Source organism: Oryzias latipes, chromosome 6, assembly GCF_053564925.1.
Source record: "Oryzias latipes strain Hd-rR chromosome 6, Olatipes_Hd-rR_3.1".
NCBI classification, from domain to species: domain Eukaryota; kingdom Metazoa; phylum Chordata; class Actinopteri; order Beloniformes; family Adrianichthyidae; genus Oryzias; species Oryzias latipes.
Genome location: NC_136242.1, coordinates 28,152,978 through 28,172,508, shown reverse-complemented (window position 1 = coordinate 28,172,508; position 19,531 = coordinate 28,152,978). Strand labels below are relative to the sequence as shown.

At 39.1% G+C, this 19,531-nt stretch overlaps 1 protein-coding gene and 1 long non-coding RNA gene across 4 annotated transcripts in view; one reads left to right on the top strand and one right to left on the bottom strand.

Moving 5' to 3' along the window:
• Positions 1-18,651, top strand: part of st3gal2 (ST3 beta-galactoside alpha-2,3-sialyltransferase 2) — a 61,335-nt gene extending 42,684 nt beyond the window's left edge. For 2 of the 3 annotated variants that reach the window (XM_078948175.1, XM_023955375.2), the window contains 6 exons: positions 5,665-5,724; positions 6,049-6,182; positions 11,953-12,132; positions 12,229-12,274; positions 12,780-12,899; positions 13,938-18,651. In XM_078948175.1, the coding sequence (XP_078804301.1) occupies positions 5,665-5,724; positions 6,049-6,182; positions 11,953-12,132; positions 12,229-12,274; positions 12,780-12,899; positions 13,938-14,111 (714 nt within the window). In that variant the 3' untranslated portion in view covers positions 14,112-18,651. The remainder of the gene's footprint in view (positions 1-5,664; positions 5,725-6,048; positions 6,183-11,952; positions 12,133-12,228; positions 12,275-12,779; positions 12,900-13,937) is intronic. The other variant, NM_001122904.1, reaches the window with a different exon arrangement.
• Positions 116-17,067, bottom strand: LOC144992480 (uncharacterized). Its single transcript, XR_013656457.1, has 3 exons — positions 16,955-17,067; positions 611-695; positions 116-256 (listed from the first exon to the last, which is right to left on the bottom strand). It is a non-coding gene; the product is annotated as an uncharacterized LOC144992480 (long non-coding RNA).
• Positions 18,652-19,531: the final 880 nt, after the last annotated feature.

Sequence of the window (19,531 nt, the reverse complement as noted above, 5' to 3'; positions counted from 1 at the left end):
GAGGCATGTTGTCTAAAGATTTGTACATTTGTAAATTGACAAGATTATAATGTGTGCTCAATGTCTTAGTTGCTAATGACCAGTGGTGCAGAATTCTTCTTACAAACCCCCTGGCTTCCGGGCAGCTGGCGGTCGGTGGCACTTGATATGGATGGCCGCCGTCCAAAGACAAATCGTCCAATCAGAGCCCTGCCGGCCGGCTATCCGGCAGCCGCCGCCCAGCTGGTTCCCATTTTCGTCATGACACCATCTCTGCCTGAAAATAAAACTTTCACTATTGTAAGAAATTATTAAACAGAAAATTGTTAAAAATAGCAGTAATAATAATTGTGGTGCTGATGGGGATTAAGAAAAAGCTGCTTCAGTCATGGGCAAAGCTGCTTGATTGCATTTACAGAGTTAACTCGTGAACATGTTTACAAAACATTCTTTTTTAAACATCTTTAATTTGAACAATCACTAAATGAATTTATAGTATTTTTTATGTCTGATCAAAGGTACTGTGAGGAGTTAATGAGAGTTATTTGACAAATACGGGTGTCTATGTGGACACACCCTTGCAGCTTTTTGCTCCCCTACATGTATCTTCGTATATCTCTACAGATCTTACACAGGTATCTTGCATATTGCTGAATTAAATTTTCGGTGTCCTTAAGTGGCTTCTTCAGACTCAAGCTTTTGCCCCAAGTTTATCTCTGAAAAGGCAAAAAAGAGAAAACTGCAGACACAAGCTGACAGCTGCCAAGTGATTCTGTCACACTGCAACAGGGAGGTGATGAACCAAAAGAGAGGAGGAGGAACGCGTGAGAGGAACCGTAGATGCATGGAGAATAGGCTGTCTAGGAGATAAAGTAGAAAAAGAGAGTAAAAGGGGAAAAAAGGACAATTTTTGTGGCTTTTCTAAAAAAAAATGTCATGGTTTTTGTGGGTTTTAGTCATTTATTCTCACTCTGACACACCAAGAATAAAAACTCTCAGCTTCTAGAAGACGTATTAAACCAAGATCCCTGTGTGAGATGGATGTTAGTTCAGTAATTATTCATAATCCTCAATGACATCAACGTTTTGATCAGGTTCGCCTTCACATATAGATCCTGTAGAACAACAGGCTGATCAATCGTCTGCGGCGAAAGCAACAAAACTCAGTTCCTCATTTAGAAACAAAACAGCATTTAGAGTTTTAAAAGACCATTTGTATTCAGGGACCGTTCCGTGTGTGAGCGACTGCTTTCATTTCCTGTCAGGGCTGTACATAATTAAGATTAAATCAGTTAAATGATAACCCCAAGGAGCTACAAAACCGTGTTCTTCATTTTAGAGTTTGTGACTTTTTGGCAGAAGGTGATTGGCTGCACAGTCATGTCCTGTTTTAGGGTTTTCTGGCTTGTTCTTTCAGCTTCTTCCACTTAATGTTTTTAATTAACAGCTGACCATTCAAAAATAGATCTGGTTAACCCTGCAGCAGCTGTAGTTTGGTCATGAAAGGCTCCATCTGACTGCTTGCAGCAGGTTGGGACCAGCATTTGCAAAGGTCTCAAAACATTTGCAGATGTTCAAACTATTGTGACAGATTTCAAAGTAGTCACAAAGTTGTTGCAAGTGTCTTAATGCCATCTTAAACCACTCTAGCCAAGTTTTTGTGGGTCAGAAAATGTGCAAAACTATCGACAAGATCATTGAAATGTAGAATTTGACATTCTGAACATTTAAAAAGGCATAAACGGCTCTATGGGATCCTAAACATGAAATTGCAGCAAACCATTTAGATAAGTAAACCCAGTCTGATGAAAATTGCGTTTTTTTGTGTATTTAGCATGCTCTTATGTCATTTTTTTCATGATCGGTGACATATAAAAAAAAACAAAGCTCAAAATTGCATTTCTAAGTATTTTTTTATCCAAATCGCAAATCAGAAAAAGACAAAAAAATGCAGTTGGAAAAAGAGCTCATTTATGACCTTGAAAATTCACTGGGTGGGCTGCAAGTTCCCTGCTCCGCTCCATTCTAATGCATCTACGTTGCAGACAAATATATCCGTAGATGTCTTCATTTTCCTCGTCTGAACTGGCATCTGACTCAAAGCTGTACGGATGGACAGCTCCAATATTGCTCGTAATTTTTGTTGCACCGCTAATATTCTGTTGGAATTCTGAGGGGCTGTAAGCTAACAGGAGACTATGTAAACTTAGATCTCTCAGCAATGGGGAGGGGGATGGGGTTGCTCCGCACCAACTGTCTCGCCCACAACTCAGAGGTGTATTTCTGAAGAGCAACTGCAGAAACTACAGTACAGAATGAGAAGGTGTGTCCAAACTTTTGGTCTGTACTGTCTGTGCTAGAAAACTACAGGTTTTCTTTTATTTTGGTCAAAAACGTCATAATCACAATTAAGATATTTATTGGGAACGCTTTAAATGTAATCATGAAGTGGAGATGATTGAAATGGGTCTTTAATAAATAAAAAATACTAACAAATAAAATAGTTGAACATGATTTTAGGCAAAAATGAATCTAAATTTGCATCTTTGTGGTAGTTTTGTCTATTTGTAAGTTTTTGTAGCTCAGCAAAAGTCTTTTTCCAGTGAAGAGGGGTTGGACAATTGAAGCCTTTAAAGGTTAAAAATATAGAAATCACTTTTGCAGGCAGACCATTACATACACTTTAAAACCACTATTCAATAGAGTAAAGAGCCAAATAGCTGCTTCCTTTAAATGGTTATGAAATTATCTCATAATCACCACATTATCAGCACTTTGGCGGAAAATTAGATGCATGAAAAACATTAAGTACAGAGCTTAAATAACTAACAGTCCGGCCTAAGAAAGAGGAATTAACTAGTTACTTTTAAGTGGCTGTACTGTATTTATAGTGAAAACTCCACTGAAACAGTAACTTTAGATGTTCAGACAGCAGATTGCCACCATCCAAACACATATTCTTGTTTTAAATGAATTGGAATCACTGGACGGTTGGGTGGAAATGAAAAAGAATAAAGAAAAAAAGTCAACGTCTCTTTTCTTTTTCCAGCTATTATTGGCCTTTCCGAGCTTTTGAGATTTTCTTTTGAGGATTAAAGTGTGTAAAAACCGATTAAGAAGATACTTAAAAGTCTGCGTGTTTTTCCTTTTACAAAAACTGAAGTGAATAATGCAGTGAACAGGTTTGAAGAGCTTAGATCTTTGGCTTTGTCTGAACAGTTAAGCAGTACAACTTTGTTTAAAGGAAAATTAATTTTATATCTTCATTGGTTCCAACTGAATTCGGCCAGGACTGTAAGTGTGGATGACGCATCAATGACTGCTAATAGTGAGTAGCACCTAAAAGAGGAGCTGCACATGCATCCAAATGAAGAAAGACAAGAGGAGGAGGAACAAAAGAGGGAAACTGGAAATTAAAGGGAAGAAATTAGATGCCAGAGCTTGGAGGCTATTGGAGAGGATTCAAATCTGAGGGAATGAGATCTGCATTGGGAGAATTAGGGGCAGTGGTGGGTGCAGAGGAAGCATGGGACAAAAGGCTTCAAATAAAAGAAAGACTGAAGTGTGGGAGGAAGGAAGGGACGGTTATTAAAGGTTTGCATACATAAACACTCGAATCTTAATGGGAGCAGTTCTGAGTTTTACTTTTTAGATTTTTCATGTGCTTTATCTTTGCTTTAAACTACTTAAAGTCCCACACCAATCATATTTGGATCTGCTGAAAAAGCGTTCTGAGTGGTCTTAATTATGATTATGCCATTTTTAGGCTAAACCAAAAACCTGTGCTGTTTTCCAGGGTATAGATTTTCAGAGCGGGAGGAGTTCATCAGAAATTTGCCTCTGAGTTGTGGGCGAGACTTTTAGCATGGAAAAAAGTTTGCGCAGATTTCCCATCTTCCCCTTGTTTACACTCTCTCCTGCTAGCTTACAGCCCCTCACAATCCCAACCTGACATTAGCGGTGAAACAAAAGTGGCCAGCAATATCAGAGCTATCTAGCCGTACAGTTCTTAACCAGACGCTAGCTTGGATGTCTAAAGCAAAAACAAACATGGATCTGATTGTCTGCAATAGATGCATCTAAATGTAGCGGATTCACCACAATTTGAATATAAAAATACTCAGAAATGCCCTTTTAAGCTTTAATAATTTTTTTAATCTTTTTTTTTTTATCTCCTCCATAATGAGAAAATGCTACAAGAACATGTTAAAAACGCCAAAACATAATCTTCATTGGAATCGGTCTTTAACCACACTGGTTTTAACAAAAACCTGTCTGCTAAAGTGGCAAACAAGTTTATAGGAAACCAACTTTTGCTCATATATCCAAAAATATCTCTATAAACCAGAAGAGACTAAAGTACAAAGACCCAGGACTAAATTTTGTGAAATGATGGTGTCCATCAGAGGTGCAAAGTTGTTTAAACTTACTGCCAGATCACATCAGAAACTGTGAAATGTTTACAGGATTTGAAACAGTTATAAATATTAGTTAGAAACAAACCAGACATGTTCCCATATTTAAAATGATCAATCAATTATCATCAATTCTAGATAGATCTTTATTTGTCATTGTCACAGGCACAATTAAATTAAAAATGCTTCCTGGTCTGCAATACTTATACCTTAAAACAACCCATGGTAAAAACCTACTACAAAAAATAATACAAAAAAATACATAAAAAGCTGTTAAGTGCAAAATGTATTTGTCATTTAAAAAAAACCATGATACTCAATATGTGTTAAAATGGTTAAAACCAGAGAAAATAATGTTATGATAAATAAATATGAACACAACATCCACCATACCACAATTTAATTTTTAAATTTTAATAGTTTTGTTTTAGAGGGTCTGTCTTTTACTGTAGACGTTCAAATGTTGTGGCTATGTCTACTCTGTGCTGTTGTATGCTGTAGCTTTTACAGCATGCACACACGCCTTAAGATTTGTTTGTCATTGTTTGCATATTGCTCAATGTGCCCAACATCAGTTTCTTTTTTTACCTGCCTGAAGACAACAGATGTAGATTTTGTGCTAATTCTAGCATATTTGTGTTCTAGCTATGCTAAGACATTGATTAATATGCATTGTCCTAATTTAAATAAATATATCTATTTAAATGTGTCTACAAGGAGCACAATTTGAACCTTTTGATCAAATAAAGGAGGTTTCAGATCGTAAGCGAACAGAACAAGGAAGATAAACAAGTTGGTTTCCAAAACAAGACAAATGTTCACTGAACAATAAAGACAGTAAACAGATATTGTGGTTGTGTGAATGCTTAGTATAACGCTAATTATCTCTGTGCTTCAGAATATAGACATGGAAAGACGCTGAAAAGAAGTTTAAAATGAAAAGGCACAACAACTTAAGCAGCTTTTAAAGCTGTAATTGTTTGTTTTTTTTAAATCACATTGTCTAAGAAAATCTGTTTCAAATTCAGGTAGTTTATGGGATTTTTAATCTTTTTTATAGCATGTTATCATCCAGCCATCTGCCTTAATTTTTCCTCCTGTGTTTTTTTATGTGGTGCACAGACTGCTGCTTATTTGCAGATGTAAGCAGATGAATGCATGTATATACATCAGCAGACGCAGAGTAGTTTTATTTGAGGTCTGTTGTCAGATCTCATTTGTCAACAGACGGGAAGGAACTAACAGTACTTTTTTTTTTTCCTGTCTGCAGATGTTGCAGCCCCAGTTTAAACCCCACAGCATCCAGCAGGTGTTGCTCAGGCTGTTTAAGGTACATCCATATTACTAATTCATCTTTCCACTGCCATGGAACTTGTACATTCACCCACTCCTTATTTCACATGGCTGAGAAAAAGGCAGGAGGTTCTGCAGACAAGCTCAAACCAGGAGCTTTTTATGCATTTTTTCCTGTCAGCACAACAATTTGCTTTTAGATATATTGAGATCTTAATGTTGATCCCTGAAGGCGAACCATCTATTTTTCATGTCGGCTCCCGTATTGCCTTCGGCTCTGGGAACAGAATATGCATTTTCACATTAAGGTTCGGGTTGTGTGTGCCCGTCTGTTGGCTCTCATCATGACCCGTCATTGCAGGTGATTCCCGGGAGGTCCCCGTATGGCTCATGGGATCAGGGGCGCTGCCTGCGCTGTGCCGTAGTGGGGAACTCTGGAAATCTCCGTGGATCGGGATACGGAAAAATCATTGATGAACACAACTTCATCATGAGGTGAAGCTGATGGATGGAAGTTTTACTGACAAGAATTTTACCAAGGATGGGCAACTCCAGGCCTCGAGGGCCGCATTCCTGCATGTTTTCCATCATACCCTGCTATGGCATGTTCTAAGAAAGCACCCCATACACAATCACACAATATGCATTCAATACGTCTTTCAAAGTTACAAAAATTCCAAAACTAACCAAAATGCATCTAACATAAACCGAAAAAAAAACATTTGAGCATCAAAGCACCTTTTAATATTCTGTTTTGCTGTGAAGCACTTTGTGATTTTTATCTTGAAAGGTGCCATACAAATAAAGTTTATGATATTTATTGTTATTATTATTATCATTATACAGTAAATGTAAAAATGGTTTCCTGTGATGTTTCTTTGTCTGGAGCGTACACATAAAAGATGGACAAACCCTGTTGTGACATCACAATGGGGTCAAATTAGGATCAGCTTGAAATAAATTAAAAGCCAGATTGTAAATGTAAAAAAACATTTACAGATAATTTGAATAAATTAAAAAAAATTGAAAAAAAAAGTAAACATTTGAAAGCAGTTTTAAACTCAGAAGTACACATTGTTAACTTGGAGAAATGATTGAAAATATGAAAACAAAATTGTAAATTAGAAAAAATTATATTGTAAACGTAAAAGAAATATTGAAAATTTGAAAAAAAAAATTAAAACTTAAATAAAAAGAACATTTAAAACCTAAACATGATACCAAAAAAAAGTTTTATATGTATTTTTAACTTTTTTTCCTGTTTCTCCCTTTTTGCTTTCAGTTCTCAGTTTTCACTGTTGAAATTATCCTATTTTTACGTGGGGGCGGGGCTTTAAGCTCATTGGCTACTGGGACATGATTTCCTATGATTCCCTAAGAGCTTACGGTGATCTGATGTCTTTTCTGCTACAGAACAGTTTCTGGCCTGTGCCACCCCACACTGATGAAGACTACTAAACTTTGGGAGAGCATTATTACTTCTGTGTTTTCCCTCGCTATATCGCTGTTGATTGGTTGATTATTTTCAGCGCGACTTTGCTGTTGACCTTGTGCAGTGTTTTACAGAGACGTGGCACGTGCAGCTAACCAATGTTACAGAAATCTTCATCGCGGTTAGATCTGTGTTTTTATTCTAATACTGGACTTATTTTCTATGAAGGTTGGAACTATGACAATTTAAGCAAGAAAGAAAAGTGTGAAAATGTTAATGCCTGTCTGAGAAAAGTGTAGAAAATGTGTAGTGAGGAGTCTCCTCTTTCACCGGGTGGGAAATCATGTCCCGGTAGCCAATGAGCTCAAAGCCCCCCCCCCCTTGTAAAAATAGGATCAGTTTAGCAGTAAAAATTGAAAACTGAGAACTTAAAGCAAAGACGGAGAAACGGAAAAAAAGTTAAAAATACAAATAAACATTTTTTAAATTGGGGGACAGTTTTAGGTTTCAAATTTTCTATTTATTCAACTTTTTAAAATTCCATGTTGTATTATTTTCAATATTTATTTCAAATTTACAATTTTATTTTAAATTTTTTAATAATTCGTCCAAGATAATGTGTTTTTTCGAGTTTAAAACTGTTTTCAGATTTTCACTTTTTTGTTTTCACATTTACCTTGTCTGGTTTCAAATTTTCTGTGTTTTTTTCCCATTTTACAAACAGTTTTGTCATTTATTTTAAGCTGGTCCTAATTTGACCTCATCACCCATTGGTTTGTTTCACTGGAGGCCAGATTTGAAACTTTTCTGGAAATGGAGGTTTGGCTGGCTTTGATGTAATCAAACATTTATAAAAATGAGTGTTTGTGCAGAACCAAGACAGTTGTTGGAATACAGTATACCCAAAATGTTTTTTCTAAAGCTGAAGATTCCATCATTCAGTCACATTCAGGGGTAATCTTGGTCTCAGATATAAAATAAAACAGTTGAAGTTCATAAAATGTACAAACTTAGAAATTCAATTCTCACAGGTGAAACACTAGTGTTAGTTAGTCTCTTTTTATGTGAAGTTGATGATTTTTCAGTTGGAGTGAACATACTAATTTGGCTCCACTTACTTGAATATTCAAGGAAGATGTGACCGACTCATTTCTTTTTTTAGCAAACTCTGGCCATTCAAAACATTCTCTGATTTAAAACAGATCTGTGCAGCTGTCCTCCATGATGTAGTGTAAAAGCAATCAAATCAACACAGCAACATATCGTTTTTCACAAAAAAATCAGCATCTCCTACTTTTCCATATAACCCCCACCCACACCCACCGATAGATAGACTGTTTGGCTTTTTTAGGTCAAAGCTTTAACAACATCAGGGATTTGGGTGTCTTGAATAAAACATTCAAAATCAATGAGGTGTTTTTGTAAAGAGTGGGGAGGACTTATGCAGAAACACGCTTAGATCAGGTTGGCTGTTAATATGTAACAAAACAGCAAAAATTTTCTTTTCCATGAAGCACAGAACTCATGATTGATCTTGTCTTGTATAAAGTTTTATTTAGTAGCCATCTAGTCTTTATCAGGGGTATAACACTGAGCGTACACAGCAGTGTTTTTTTCAACTCATTTCAGCTGTTTTCCCCCTTTATGACAATGTTTATTTCTCAATTTTCTCTAACTTGCCACTCCCAAAACGAATAAAAATCAACCTGAGGTCTGCCTGTTACGACTGCCATCTTTTCATGGTCACCACAGCAAAAAATATTAGAGGAATACGAACGTTTTGCTAACTCTGGTGGGGCATGCCTCAACATCAAGCTCATGGGAGGAAAAAAACAACATGTTGGGGAATCCTATTTCATTGTTGTGTATTCTTTATTGCATGTAGGTGTGTGTTTGAGTGTAGAGAGGCAGATGACAGATGCAGTTAAAATGAATCTCTGTTTAATGCTACCCTCTGTTATGCTTTCCTATTGGTTAATGGAGGTCACCTGATCTGCAGGGTCCCCAAAAGACAAGCTAAAACGTCCAGGATTTGCTGTGTGTGTGTGTGTGTCCCATTTTCGGTGATATACCCAAACACAGCTACATGTTGTCTGCAGAGTTTGTGTGCATTTGCATCTGCAGCTGTCTGGTATTGTGTGTTTGTGGGACCTCCAGGCCACAGAATCCATTACAGCTGCATTCTCAGCGGACCTGTGTGGGCAGCCTCCGTCTCTGATTTTGATTCTCCGGTTTGATGTTCATTTGTTCTCTTTGTCCCACGCTCCATCAGCTACATTCCTGCATGCAAACGAGTTAAATGAGGGACCTCAGTTCAACCACTTCATGTCTGTCAATGTGTACTGTTGCATACTTTTATGGTTATATTTTATCCTCCTAATACTCTGATTTGTTTTTATACTTTTACAAATGCAACAAGACTGTTTCCCCAATGCAGTGAATGAGCAGCTACAAATTGTCAACCTTTAAATGGGTTTGCTGCTGAAAAGGCCTGAGAACCGCCAACAGTGGCTCTGGAATTAGGGCTTTTCTGAGCTTCAATCAGCACCAGACGACAGACACTAAATTTGATGTTTAAGCTATGAACTACAACCAAAATGCAAAGATTTTTCAACCACAAAAGCCAACATGTTTATGACAAAACCTAAATGTACATAATGTTTATGTACAAAATACTCTTAACCTAAATGTGATTCCTCACATTAATTCACAAAAAGTTGAGAGAGCAGATATTTTGAAGATGAAAGAATCGTAGCAATAAAGACCTTCTACACATTCTCTTTACATTATTGCCTAAATAGGATGTCTGAGCGTTAACACCACCCTGAGCAATAGGCGTTGAAGTGGCCACTTCCAAAATTAAATCTATGTAAAAGCACGTAAATGCGCGTCACAGGGTTTCACGTTGAAAACTCTCACATTCATGCGTAGCTACACAAGTTTTTACGACCATTTTCTGGCTCTGCGTGGCCATTGAATGCACATTGCCAGCTGAGCCAGGTCAAACTTTGACAAACCAGGGACTCAGAAGTTCACCGAACTCAGAGTGTAGCTGGTTTATCTGGTGAACCCAGACGCGGAGATGAGCCTAACGACATCTGCTCTTGTTGTTCAAAGAAAGATCAACCAAGCACACTCTCCTGACGTGATGACAATCCATATCCTCCATTGCAAGGCAGCCACCAGCTGAACCGTTTTTGTTTCTTGGCCAATTTGTGAGATTGCATTACTTCGACATTTTGCACCAGGTCTCTTTCAACTGTAGGTGGCGGATAAGTGCTAATAAACAGTAGAAAAAGAAGAAGAAGCCCCTCCCTGCTTGTCCAGTGTGAACTTCCCAGACTAAACGCGCATAAAATGCCCACTGTGTAGAAGTATTAAAGAGGCAGTGTCCTCCAGTAGTAAAGATGGGAGGAGAGTCAAGCAGCATAAAAGATGTAGAGAAACTGAAGAAATCTCTGTGCACAGGGGAGTCCAAATACCTTTACTGAATGCTTTTTTCTACAAAGCCAAATTTTGATAAGAATGTTCTGCCATCTTCAAATCCTAACCTAAGTTTGATTGTGCAGACAGGAAACCATGTTTTAACGTGGCAGTGGCGCGTGCTGCGGACAAAGACTCTTTAAAGTTGATTGTTACATAGTGGGACAGTGTTTGTGACCAGTCCAAATATGACGTTCGACTCTGTAATCACAGACACAAGTTCCTCTGTGCTAAAGAAAGGGAGCTCCTCCCAGCTTCTATTTCAGGAAGGTTTCAGCAGTACAAAGCATAGACTGCAGTTTTAAAGGAGTACGGCTTCAGCCTTGATGAATTCAGGCGACCCAACTGCAGTGAAGAGCTTTTGTCTAAAATAACTATCTACGATATCTTTTAATAATAAAAGTGTGCATTAAACATAATTGCAAAACGTTTAGCAGCTTGAAGTCTACATTAGTCAAACGTGAGACAAAACTTCAATAGCAAAAATCAGCATCAATACCTAGATGTCTTCAAAGCCTTTAAAAATCAGTAGATGCTACACCACAGTACACTGTGCCATTGTTTCAACTATTTTGAGATCTGCATCAGGCATCACATTTGGAGTAAGCTCCCTCTGAGCACAAAAGGGTAACATTTGTCAGTTTGCACAAACGAGACTCCTTTCTTTGACTCCAACTTTGGTTGTTCACTGAGGTTTGTTCTTGTTTCATCTTCAGTTGCCTCTGAGCTGCTCTCTGGGTGCCATGCAGGGCCTGAGATCTTCCACCCTGCCTGGTCTCCAGCTCTTTCTGCACTTGTTGTTGCTGGTTACCTGGATCAGGTGTGATAGAGTCATCTGAGTCAGCTAATCAGCAGCAAGAGAGCTGTGCTTTGTTTTTGCCAAAATCAAATAATCTCACAGTTGCTGAGAGCTCTCTGTTGAAGCAGAGCAGGGAGCTTGGGGGGTATTTTCTACATCACAAAGAAGATCTTTTTCAAACTGCATTTTTTTTCCATCTGCTCCTGATTCACAAGAATTTGAATAAAGAAATACTCAGAAATGTATACTTAAGCTGCATTTTCTTTATAAATGTCCTCCATCATTAGAAAAATGCCACCAGAACATGTTAAAATCACATTTTCTGTCCAACTGGGTCTTTAAAGTGCTGGTGTGAACATGAGAACAAACTAGAGGTTTTGTTTTTTTCATGTAAACATAAAACTTGACATAGTGCCGTTGTCTCTGAAGTTGCATCTGGTTGAACTTAAGAAAAACTGGGTGAAACCAGGTCAGTGTGAAATGTTTCTGCTGGCACGTCTGGAAGCAGAGATCAAATTGTCACCTGCTGATCTCACGTTTTGCTACCCCAGGATAAACCTGGCCCCCACGGTGGGCTATGAAGAAGACGTAGGCAGCCGCACCACCCACCAATTCATGTACCCGGAAAGCGCCAAAAACCTGGCACCAAACATCAGCTTTGTCCTGGTTCCCTTCAAAACCCTGGATCTGGTTTGGATCACCAGCGCTCTCTCCACCGGACAGATTCGATTGTAAGAGGCGCACACAGCTGTGATGTCACGAATATAAGAGCGCACAAAGGCAGCTCAAGTTTAAGTGTTTGATCCGTCTGTCTGCTCTGTGTGCAGCACCTACGCTCCAGTGAAGCAGTTCCTGCGTGTGGACAAAGACAAGGTGCGTCCTCTCAGGGAAATTAATTTTGGTGATTTTGACGCACTCACGGGGAAAACACACACAGAGTGACCCTGCGGCGACAGCACCACTCTATTGTTGATGGCGGATTACAAAGCCTCGCTTTGTTCCAGTAATCTCCCACTCACTCTTTAATCCGTGAAAATAAATAAAGTAATCCTTGTCACGTGAAGACTGAGAATACCTCAGAACCAGTCTGTTTTTGGGTTTGACCCAAAAATCTAGATTTGTGAGATTTGCTGCTCTGAGCTGCCTGTAGGCCCCTTTGTTGGGAGCGATTATCGCCACAAGGCAGAAGAGGTTTTGTGTTTTTGTAATGATCAACACTCTGGGGGCTGTCAGAATTCATCTTCTGTTGTTCTGGATCATTAATGTTCAGCTGCTTGAATTAGATTGATTCCCAGTTCTTCTTTCAGGCTCTAACTGAAGCACAAAGGTGTTTAAGGCTGTAGAAAGGTCTGCATCTTCTTGTTTATTCCCCCTCTAGGTTCAGATCTTCAACCCAGCATTCTTTATGTACATCCATGACCACTGGACCAAACATCACGGACGCTACCCGTCCACCGGCATGCTGGTGCTGTTCTTTGCTCTGCACGTCTGCGATGAGGTCAGTAGCTGAAATTCACAGCCAAACCCTCAGCAAAAAGTAGTCATTAAATATACTTGAGTATACGGATAGAAATTCTATAGACCATGTGTAGGGAGTAGACTAACTGAAGACTTCTTTAGACTAAACTGGAACATTTTAATTTTCCAATGTATAGATCGTGTATTAACTTCTAGTATACTGCCTCACTTTTAGTATAGACCAGGGATCTGCAGCCTTTATTGCTTTAAGAGTCATTTGGGTCACTTTCTTACCGACCAAAACCGAGTGAGAGCCGCAAAGTCCCACTTTACTCTTTATAAAAATACACTTAATGTTTTTGCAACCATTAAGTAATTTATTAATATAATTTAGCTTTTAAATATTTATAATAATCAAATTATAAAAGTGACATATTTTTCAAAATATAACAATTTGGATTTCCTTCATTGTGACAGCAGCACAAACAAGTTCCTTTTCAAAATAAAATACCCTGACAAGAATCCCCCAGATGCAGCAAATTTACTTGCAGTTATCATTATGATGCAAAATTCTGCTTCTGAACAGAAACTAGACACTTGTGCAGTAGAAGAAAATGAGCTTATTCTAATAATAAACAGCTCTGACAATAGATGTAACCATCATTTTGCTTGGTCATTTGGGAGGATTCCACACGGGACGCATGCCAAGCCTCTTAATTTGGTATTATGTCAGGATTGGTAAAGTGTTATTAATATAATATCCCCTAATTTAAAAAAATCTTAAATGATAAAATTTAACTGACAAACTCATTATTTATTCAAATCAATAGTATTTTTCTACAAAGCCAGAGAGCATCAAATGGAGGGATGAAAGAGCTGCATGTGGCTCAGGAGCCTCAGGTTGCAGACCCTTGGTACAGTCTAAGTATACTTAAGTATACTTATAGTACATTTAAATAGACTACTTAGGGGACTTGGGTAGTTCTGTCTGATCTGAATGTAAATGAAATAGAGTTAGCATCTTGATTTTATCTCTCGTCAAAGACATAAGTCATCTAACACTACTTCTCTCCTTCAGGTTAATGTGTTCGGCTTTGGAGCAGACAGCCGAGGAAACTGGCACCACTACTGGGAGCAGAACCGCTACTCTGGGGAGTTCAGGAAGACCGGCGTTCACGACGCAGACTACGAAGCGCAGATCATTCAGGATCTGGCCAAAGCCGGGAAAATCACAGTGTTTCCTGGGAAATGACGGGTCAGCCTGCAGGCCCATGTTAGAAAGCTGCTGGCCCCTTAGATGCTCTTGGTTTCATTTAACAGCAGGGTTTTGGGTTTCCTGCTGGGTTTGACATTGGTGCGACTCATCACAGAATAAACCTCCTCCGTTCTCTTTCCCTTTGAGGAAGAGGTAGGAAGCTCAGAATTTACCCCAAACAAACAGGTCTGGGGAAGATTGAGCCACTTCCTCCTCTGGACGGAGCAAAACTTTGCAGCCCCTATTTAGCAAAGCAAATCCTGCTTGAATCCAATGCACTGTGCATCTTCAGTTCAGCTGGAGGATCATCACCAGGCCTTGTGGTGTCATTTTGACCTGCTATACTGTGGATGTTTGCAGTGATGCGAGTCTGCAGCAGCGAGGATTGATGCTGTAGACTCTTGGTTATGAGCCGTCATGTCAGTAGTACTTTATGTGTCCTTAAATCCTGAGAAACGTGGTCAGGATTTCTGCCTTTGTTCGACTTGGAGAGAGAAAGCTGCAGCATGAGACACAGCTTCCGCCGCCATGGCAACCCCTCACATCCAGACGCTTGGAGATGCAGTGGGCGAGCGCTGCGACTTTGTGAGGCCGGAGAGCCGTCTCCTGGGGTTTTCCTGCTGGCGTCTGGACCCACATGTGGTCGCTCTGGGTCCAATTTGGGAGATGACAACGGATACATGGGATTGTAAACTGGACCAAGATCATCTCTCTGTGGTTCACCCACAGACACACCACCCCTACGTTAAAGGGCCACGCGATGAGGCGACAGAAACTCCCCACTGGAGCTTATTATGACTTGTCAGCTGCTTGCTTCATTAAGCACTCTCCCAGCTCCTCATTAGCCGATTTAAATTCCAGCCCAGTTTGGAGGAGGCAGAGCAACACTTCTGACGCCACTTCTGTCAGCGCCGACCTGCTTTTCGTCCTTGCTCAGACAGCGCTCACAGGTTCTTATGTTTATCACCTAGTTATGCACACAAAAAAACTAAACATTTTCTCCAGGCTGTAGTTCTAAACCAGAAGCAGCTGGTGGCTGCTGAGGAAAAACACTCAGGGTTCCTGAAAATGAACAAACCAGATTGAAGCCCCATCTCCTTGACCTGACAATGGGCATGTCCTGATCCGGTCAAGGATGAGGAAAAACCCGAAGAATCAGAAGCATTTTTGACTTGATGCACAGCGCCAGCACAAAAAAAACCCTGCTGGTGTTGTGAAGCAGAACTAGTTTCTTTGTTTTAACAGTTTTCTTCATTTTAATCTTGTTTTTGATTTTCTCTGCAACTTCAGTGCTTAAAAACAGCTGTTTGGAAACAGCGTTTGCTCATAAGCAAAAGACCAGTTTGTCTTAGACTTGGCATTTAAAAGAATCTATGGTTTGTGAAGTTTTGAACACATTCTTACCAGAATGGCTTCACACTGATCAAACCTGGCTTTTTTTTAAGTCACGACCCATACAATCTCATGATCAAGTACAAATAGAAAAGTGAATCTCCTTAACTCTCATTTTGGTGCCTGTATTTTATACAAATCACTGAAATCTGTTCAGCAGCTCCAAATCGTTTTTGTCTGCCCCTCGTCTGTGCTAAAATCGCATTTACTTGTCTCCTTGTAAAACATTTCAACTTAATCAGTACTTAATGAGAATTTCCTGCTGCTCCAATATTTGGATTTGGATAATTTTTGTTGTGTTCTTCTATTTCTTTGTCAGCCATAAATGGATGCAGACGCTCCTCTGCTATCATTTAAGAAACTGTGTTTGTGCAAATGAAGAGGCAAGAAGAGTTGGTTATTTTTTAGGGGAAACACAAACCAGTGAGGAATCCAACATGAAAAAGCGGGAACGATTCTTTAAGCAGACAAAAATCCCGCTTTAAGTGAAAATGTGGAATCGCGGTGTATTTCATAGCATAAAGAGTTTCTATAAACAAAAACGTCTCTGGAAAATCTAAGCTGCAGTGGTTTAAATCCCAAATCAAAAGTGCAGCGGCACAGGGAGAAGGAATGCGAACCTGAAGCTTTCCCTTAACATGATCTATGAGCACAGAGATGGACTGGAGATGGAGAACATGAACCTCAGACAGACTTCATCCACGTCTTCTGGATGTCGTCCAATTCCTAGGAGAATTAAAACCGTCAGGAGCTGTGGGCGCTCAAACCATCTGCTCTGGTAGCTTTTCACTCACATCCTGACGGCAGAATCATTTCAGAAAATCATCTTTCAATTTAAGAACAGCTTCATCCTCCGCAGAACTTCCAGCCTCAAGTACCACAGTTTGACGAATCCAATGACGAATCTCCATTGGCTTGTTTTTGTTTAAAAATCACCAAAAAGCCAGCAGTGATGGTGCTTTTAAAAGTATTTGAAGGCTGTTTTTGATCACTCATACCTGCAGCCGTTCAGGTCTCTAGCCTCTGTGTGCTCCTGGTCATCATGGCCGACTGCTCATCCTCCTGTTTTCCAGTTTTGTGGAGGTTTCTTTTCAGAAAAACGTTTAGAAAATGAAACGTTTTGATTTTCTATTCGTGTGTTTCAGCTTCCTTTTGAAACTAATCTTCTTTCCAGCTGCTTTTGTCTAAATGTAGTGAGCTGCTAAGCTGGGTCTGCCTCCACTCATGACTAAGAATGGGATCTTTTTCATAAAGCATGAGCAGGCTTGGTTTGTTCCAATGGAAACAGACCAGAGAGAAGAAAGGAATCAGCTGCAGAAGCTGGCTTTTTGTCTGGAAACAACGCAGATTTATAAAGAGGAAATCTGTGAACGTGAGAGTGAGGAAAGCAGAAAAACTAACCTAGATGCATCTACATGTCAGCTGATCGGTTTCATGTTCAAACTCACCTCAACTGGCTGACGAGCAGAAGTTTGGGACTCCTTCTCTGGACTGAGAGAACAGAAACAGGTGACTTCTTTCCAAACACCAAAAAGATTTTCCAGGAGAAATTTCAGTTCAGTTTTTTCCTCAATATGCACCTTCTAGAGGGAAAAGAAGCTGCAAATGAGTGGAGGACAACCAGCTGATGAGGGTTTCCACCTCCACCTGTGTGGTATACTGCCCCCTGCAGGGTAGGTTAGGAACTAATCTGGCTCACATTTACAGTCTTACACAGTTCAGCCTGCATGTTGTGTTCTTCACAAACACACATGCTTTTGTGCCTTGATCTGCTGCTGCGTTTTCATTGTCGTGATAGTCTTATTCTGGCAGAGCGCCGTGCCTTTGCACCTGTTTTTGACTCACCTCCATGAGACCCACCTTCAGCCTTCTGCTCGGGGTGCGGCCGCCTCCCGCTCCTGTCTTCTTTCTGCACCTTTTCCTGAATCTGACAGTGAATTCGTGAAATGTATCCTGTGAGCTTGTTTCTTTGATGTCGTTGACTGGGGTCACCTGGTGGATTTTTTCTTTCTTAGCGATGAGTCGGTGATCTCCAGCTTCTTTCCTCCACCTTCATCATGAACGCAGACATTTTTCAGAGCTAATACCTTCCCAAAAAAAAGACACCAGAACTTATCAGCTGGAGAGCAGAATGATCTTTTGCTGCTGTTCCAGCTTAAATCCAAGCCCCCCCCTACTGTGCCTGAAACAGATCTGAGTGCTCCTCATGACAGAAATGTTGAAATGGTTTTTTTCTGCTGTGGAGATTCTCCTCGTTGATGAGCCTGAGAGCAGAAATGGGTCAAAAGTGAAGCCTGTGGAGCATCCAGTCATGTTCAGGCCTGAAGGAGGTCAACAAGTGGATCTGTTTAGTACGAGGCGCCGTTCAAAAGACCATTCTGGGTTAGATTTGATCAGTTATTTACATTTTAATTTGTGTGGGATTTCCAAATAAACCTCTTGACGTGTCCACGTTAAAGAGGGGATTCAAGTTTTTGTTTTTTTTCAGGAAAAGACTGTCTTTGTGATGGCGCCACAGGAAACTAAACTCTTTTTTATTTTGTTCAATTTATTGATACAAATTTGTGGTTGCCATGGTAACTTCAGCTAGGTAATGTAAATCTTTTAGAGCTATATTAAAAATGTATCAGAAAAGCAGTTAAAAAATATTCTCAGGTGAAAATTTGAGAACGATGTTAAACTGGATTTTTTTTAGCTTAATCTTAATGGTTCTTTTGACAGAAATGAAGGAGATCTGAATAGATTTTGGGTAATTTGCAGAAGAATAAACGAGTCTCTACTTAATCTGCTTCCTTCCAGCTGCTGCAGGTAAAACTGAAGCTGATCTTTGCAGAAAGGTCTGTTTCTGATCAAATGTCCAAAAGCCTTTGAGCAGCAGTGAGCTGCAGAAACCCATATACCACTGCCCATCATCATCATCATCATCATCGTCTGCTCTAGACGTATAGGAAATCCTAAATGATCTAAAGCAGTATGTTACAGTGTAAACAGAACCGGACTCAAGTGCAGTTTCAACAGGTGGCGTTGCACCGTCGTCGTCTCGTTCTGCCTGTACCGTCTCCTTTAGCCCATCTGTATTTACCACGTTATCCTCGGACTCTTTGTAACCTCAACTGTTGTACAAATAAAAGTGAACTCAAATCCAGGTTGAATTGGTTTTCTTTGTAAAGGATTTTTGCCTTGTGTCCAACAAACACCCAGGCTCACTTTTAAATGTTCAGGACAAAAGATCTCAGCTCCTTGTATTTTCATCCTTTGATTGGTTTCTAATTGAATGACAAAAAGCACAGAATAGTAGAACTAAGAACATAAAAAGGTCCAGACGACAAAGGTTTAAGAGAAATTACTCAGGTTTCCCGTATAGATTTAGTTCAAATTTACTAATAAAATAACTTTCCAGTAAGAAGAATCGTCAAAGCTTCTTCTCCCAATAAAAGATCAAAGTGATTATGAGGGATTTATTGGTTGATTGTGTGACTACACAAGGTCATATTTTTTTTTTAGTTTGAACAATTTGAGACTCCATAAGGTACGGTCTAAAAGTATATCTGAAGAAAACAAAGGCATCAAATTTAAAGAATTGAGGAGAAAAAAGCAACATTTCTTTTTTGTTTACATTAAAATCCACTTTTATCTGCATAAATATTTATTCTGCAAGTTAAAAATATTTAAATAAATGAATTAAAAAATAAATCTGTATTAACACTTAAATAATTGGATTTTTACATTTTTTTGTTCTAAATCTTTAAAGTTTTATCAATCATTTTACTTAGTGGTCCTGAAGTGCAAATCCCATCAACCCAAAAACATTGAAATATGACAACGATAATCAAAAAAGGAAAAATAAATCATAAAGAAAACGTTACAATTTAAAAATCAAAATTCCAGAAAACAAAATGTAATTTAAAAGAAAATCCTCTCGCGAGAAAAAAGTAATCTCCAGAAATTAAAATATAAAACTGAAAAACAATGAGAAACTGTAAAAGGTGGTTATAATGGGTCATATGGAAGTTTTGAAAAAGAGG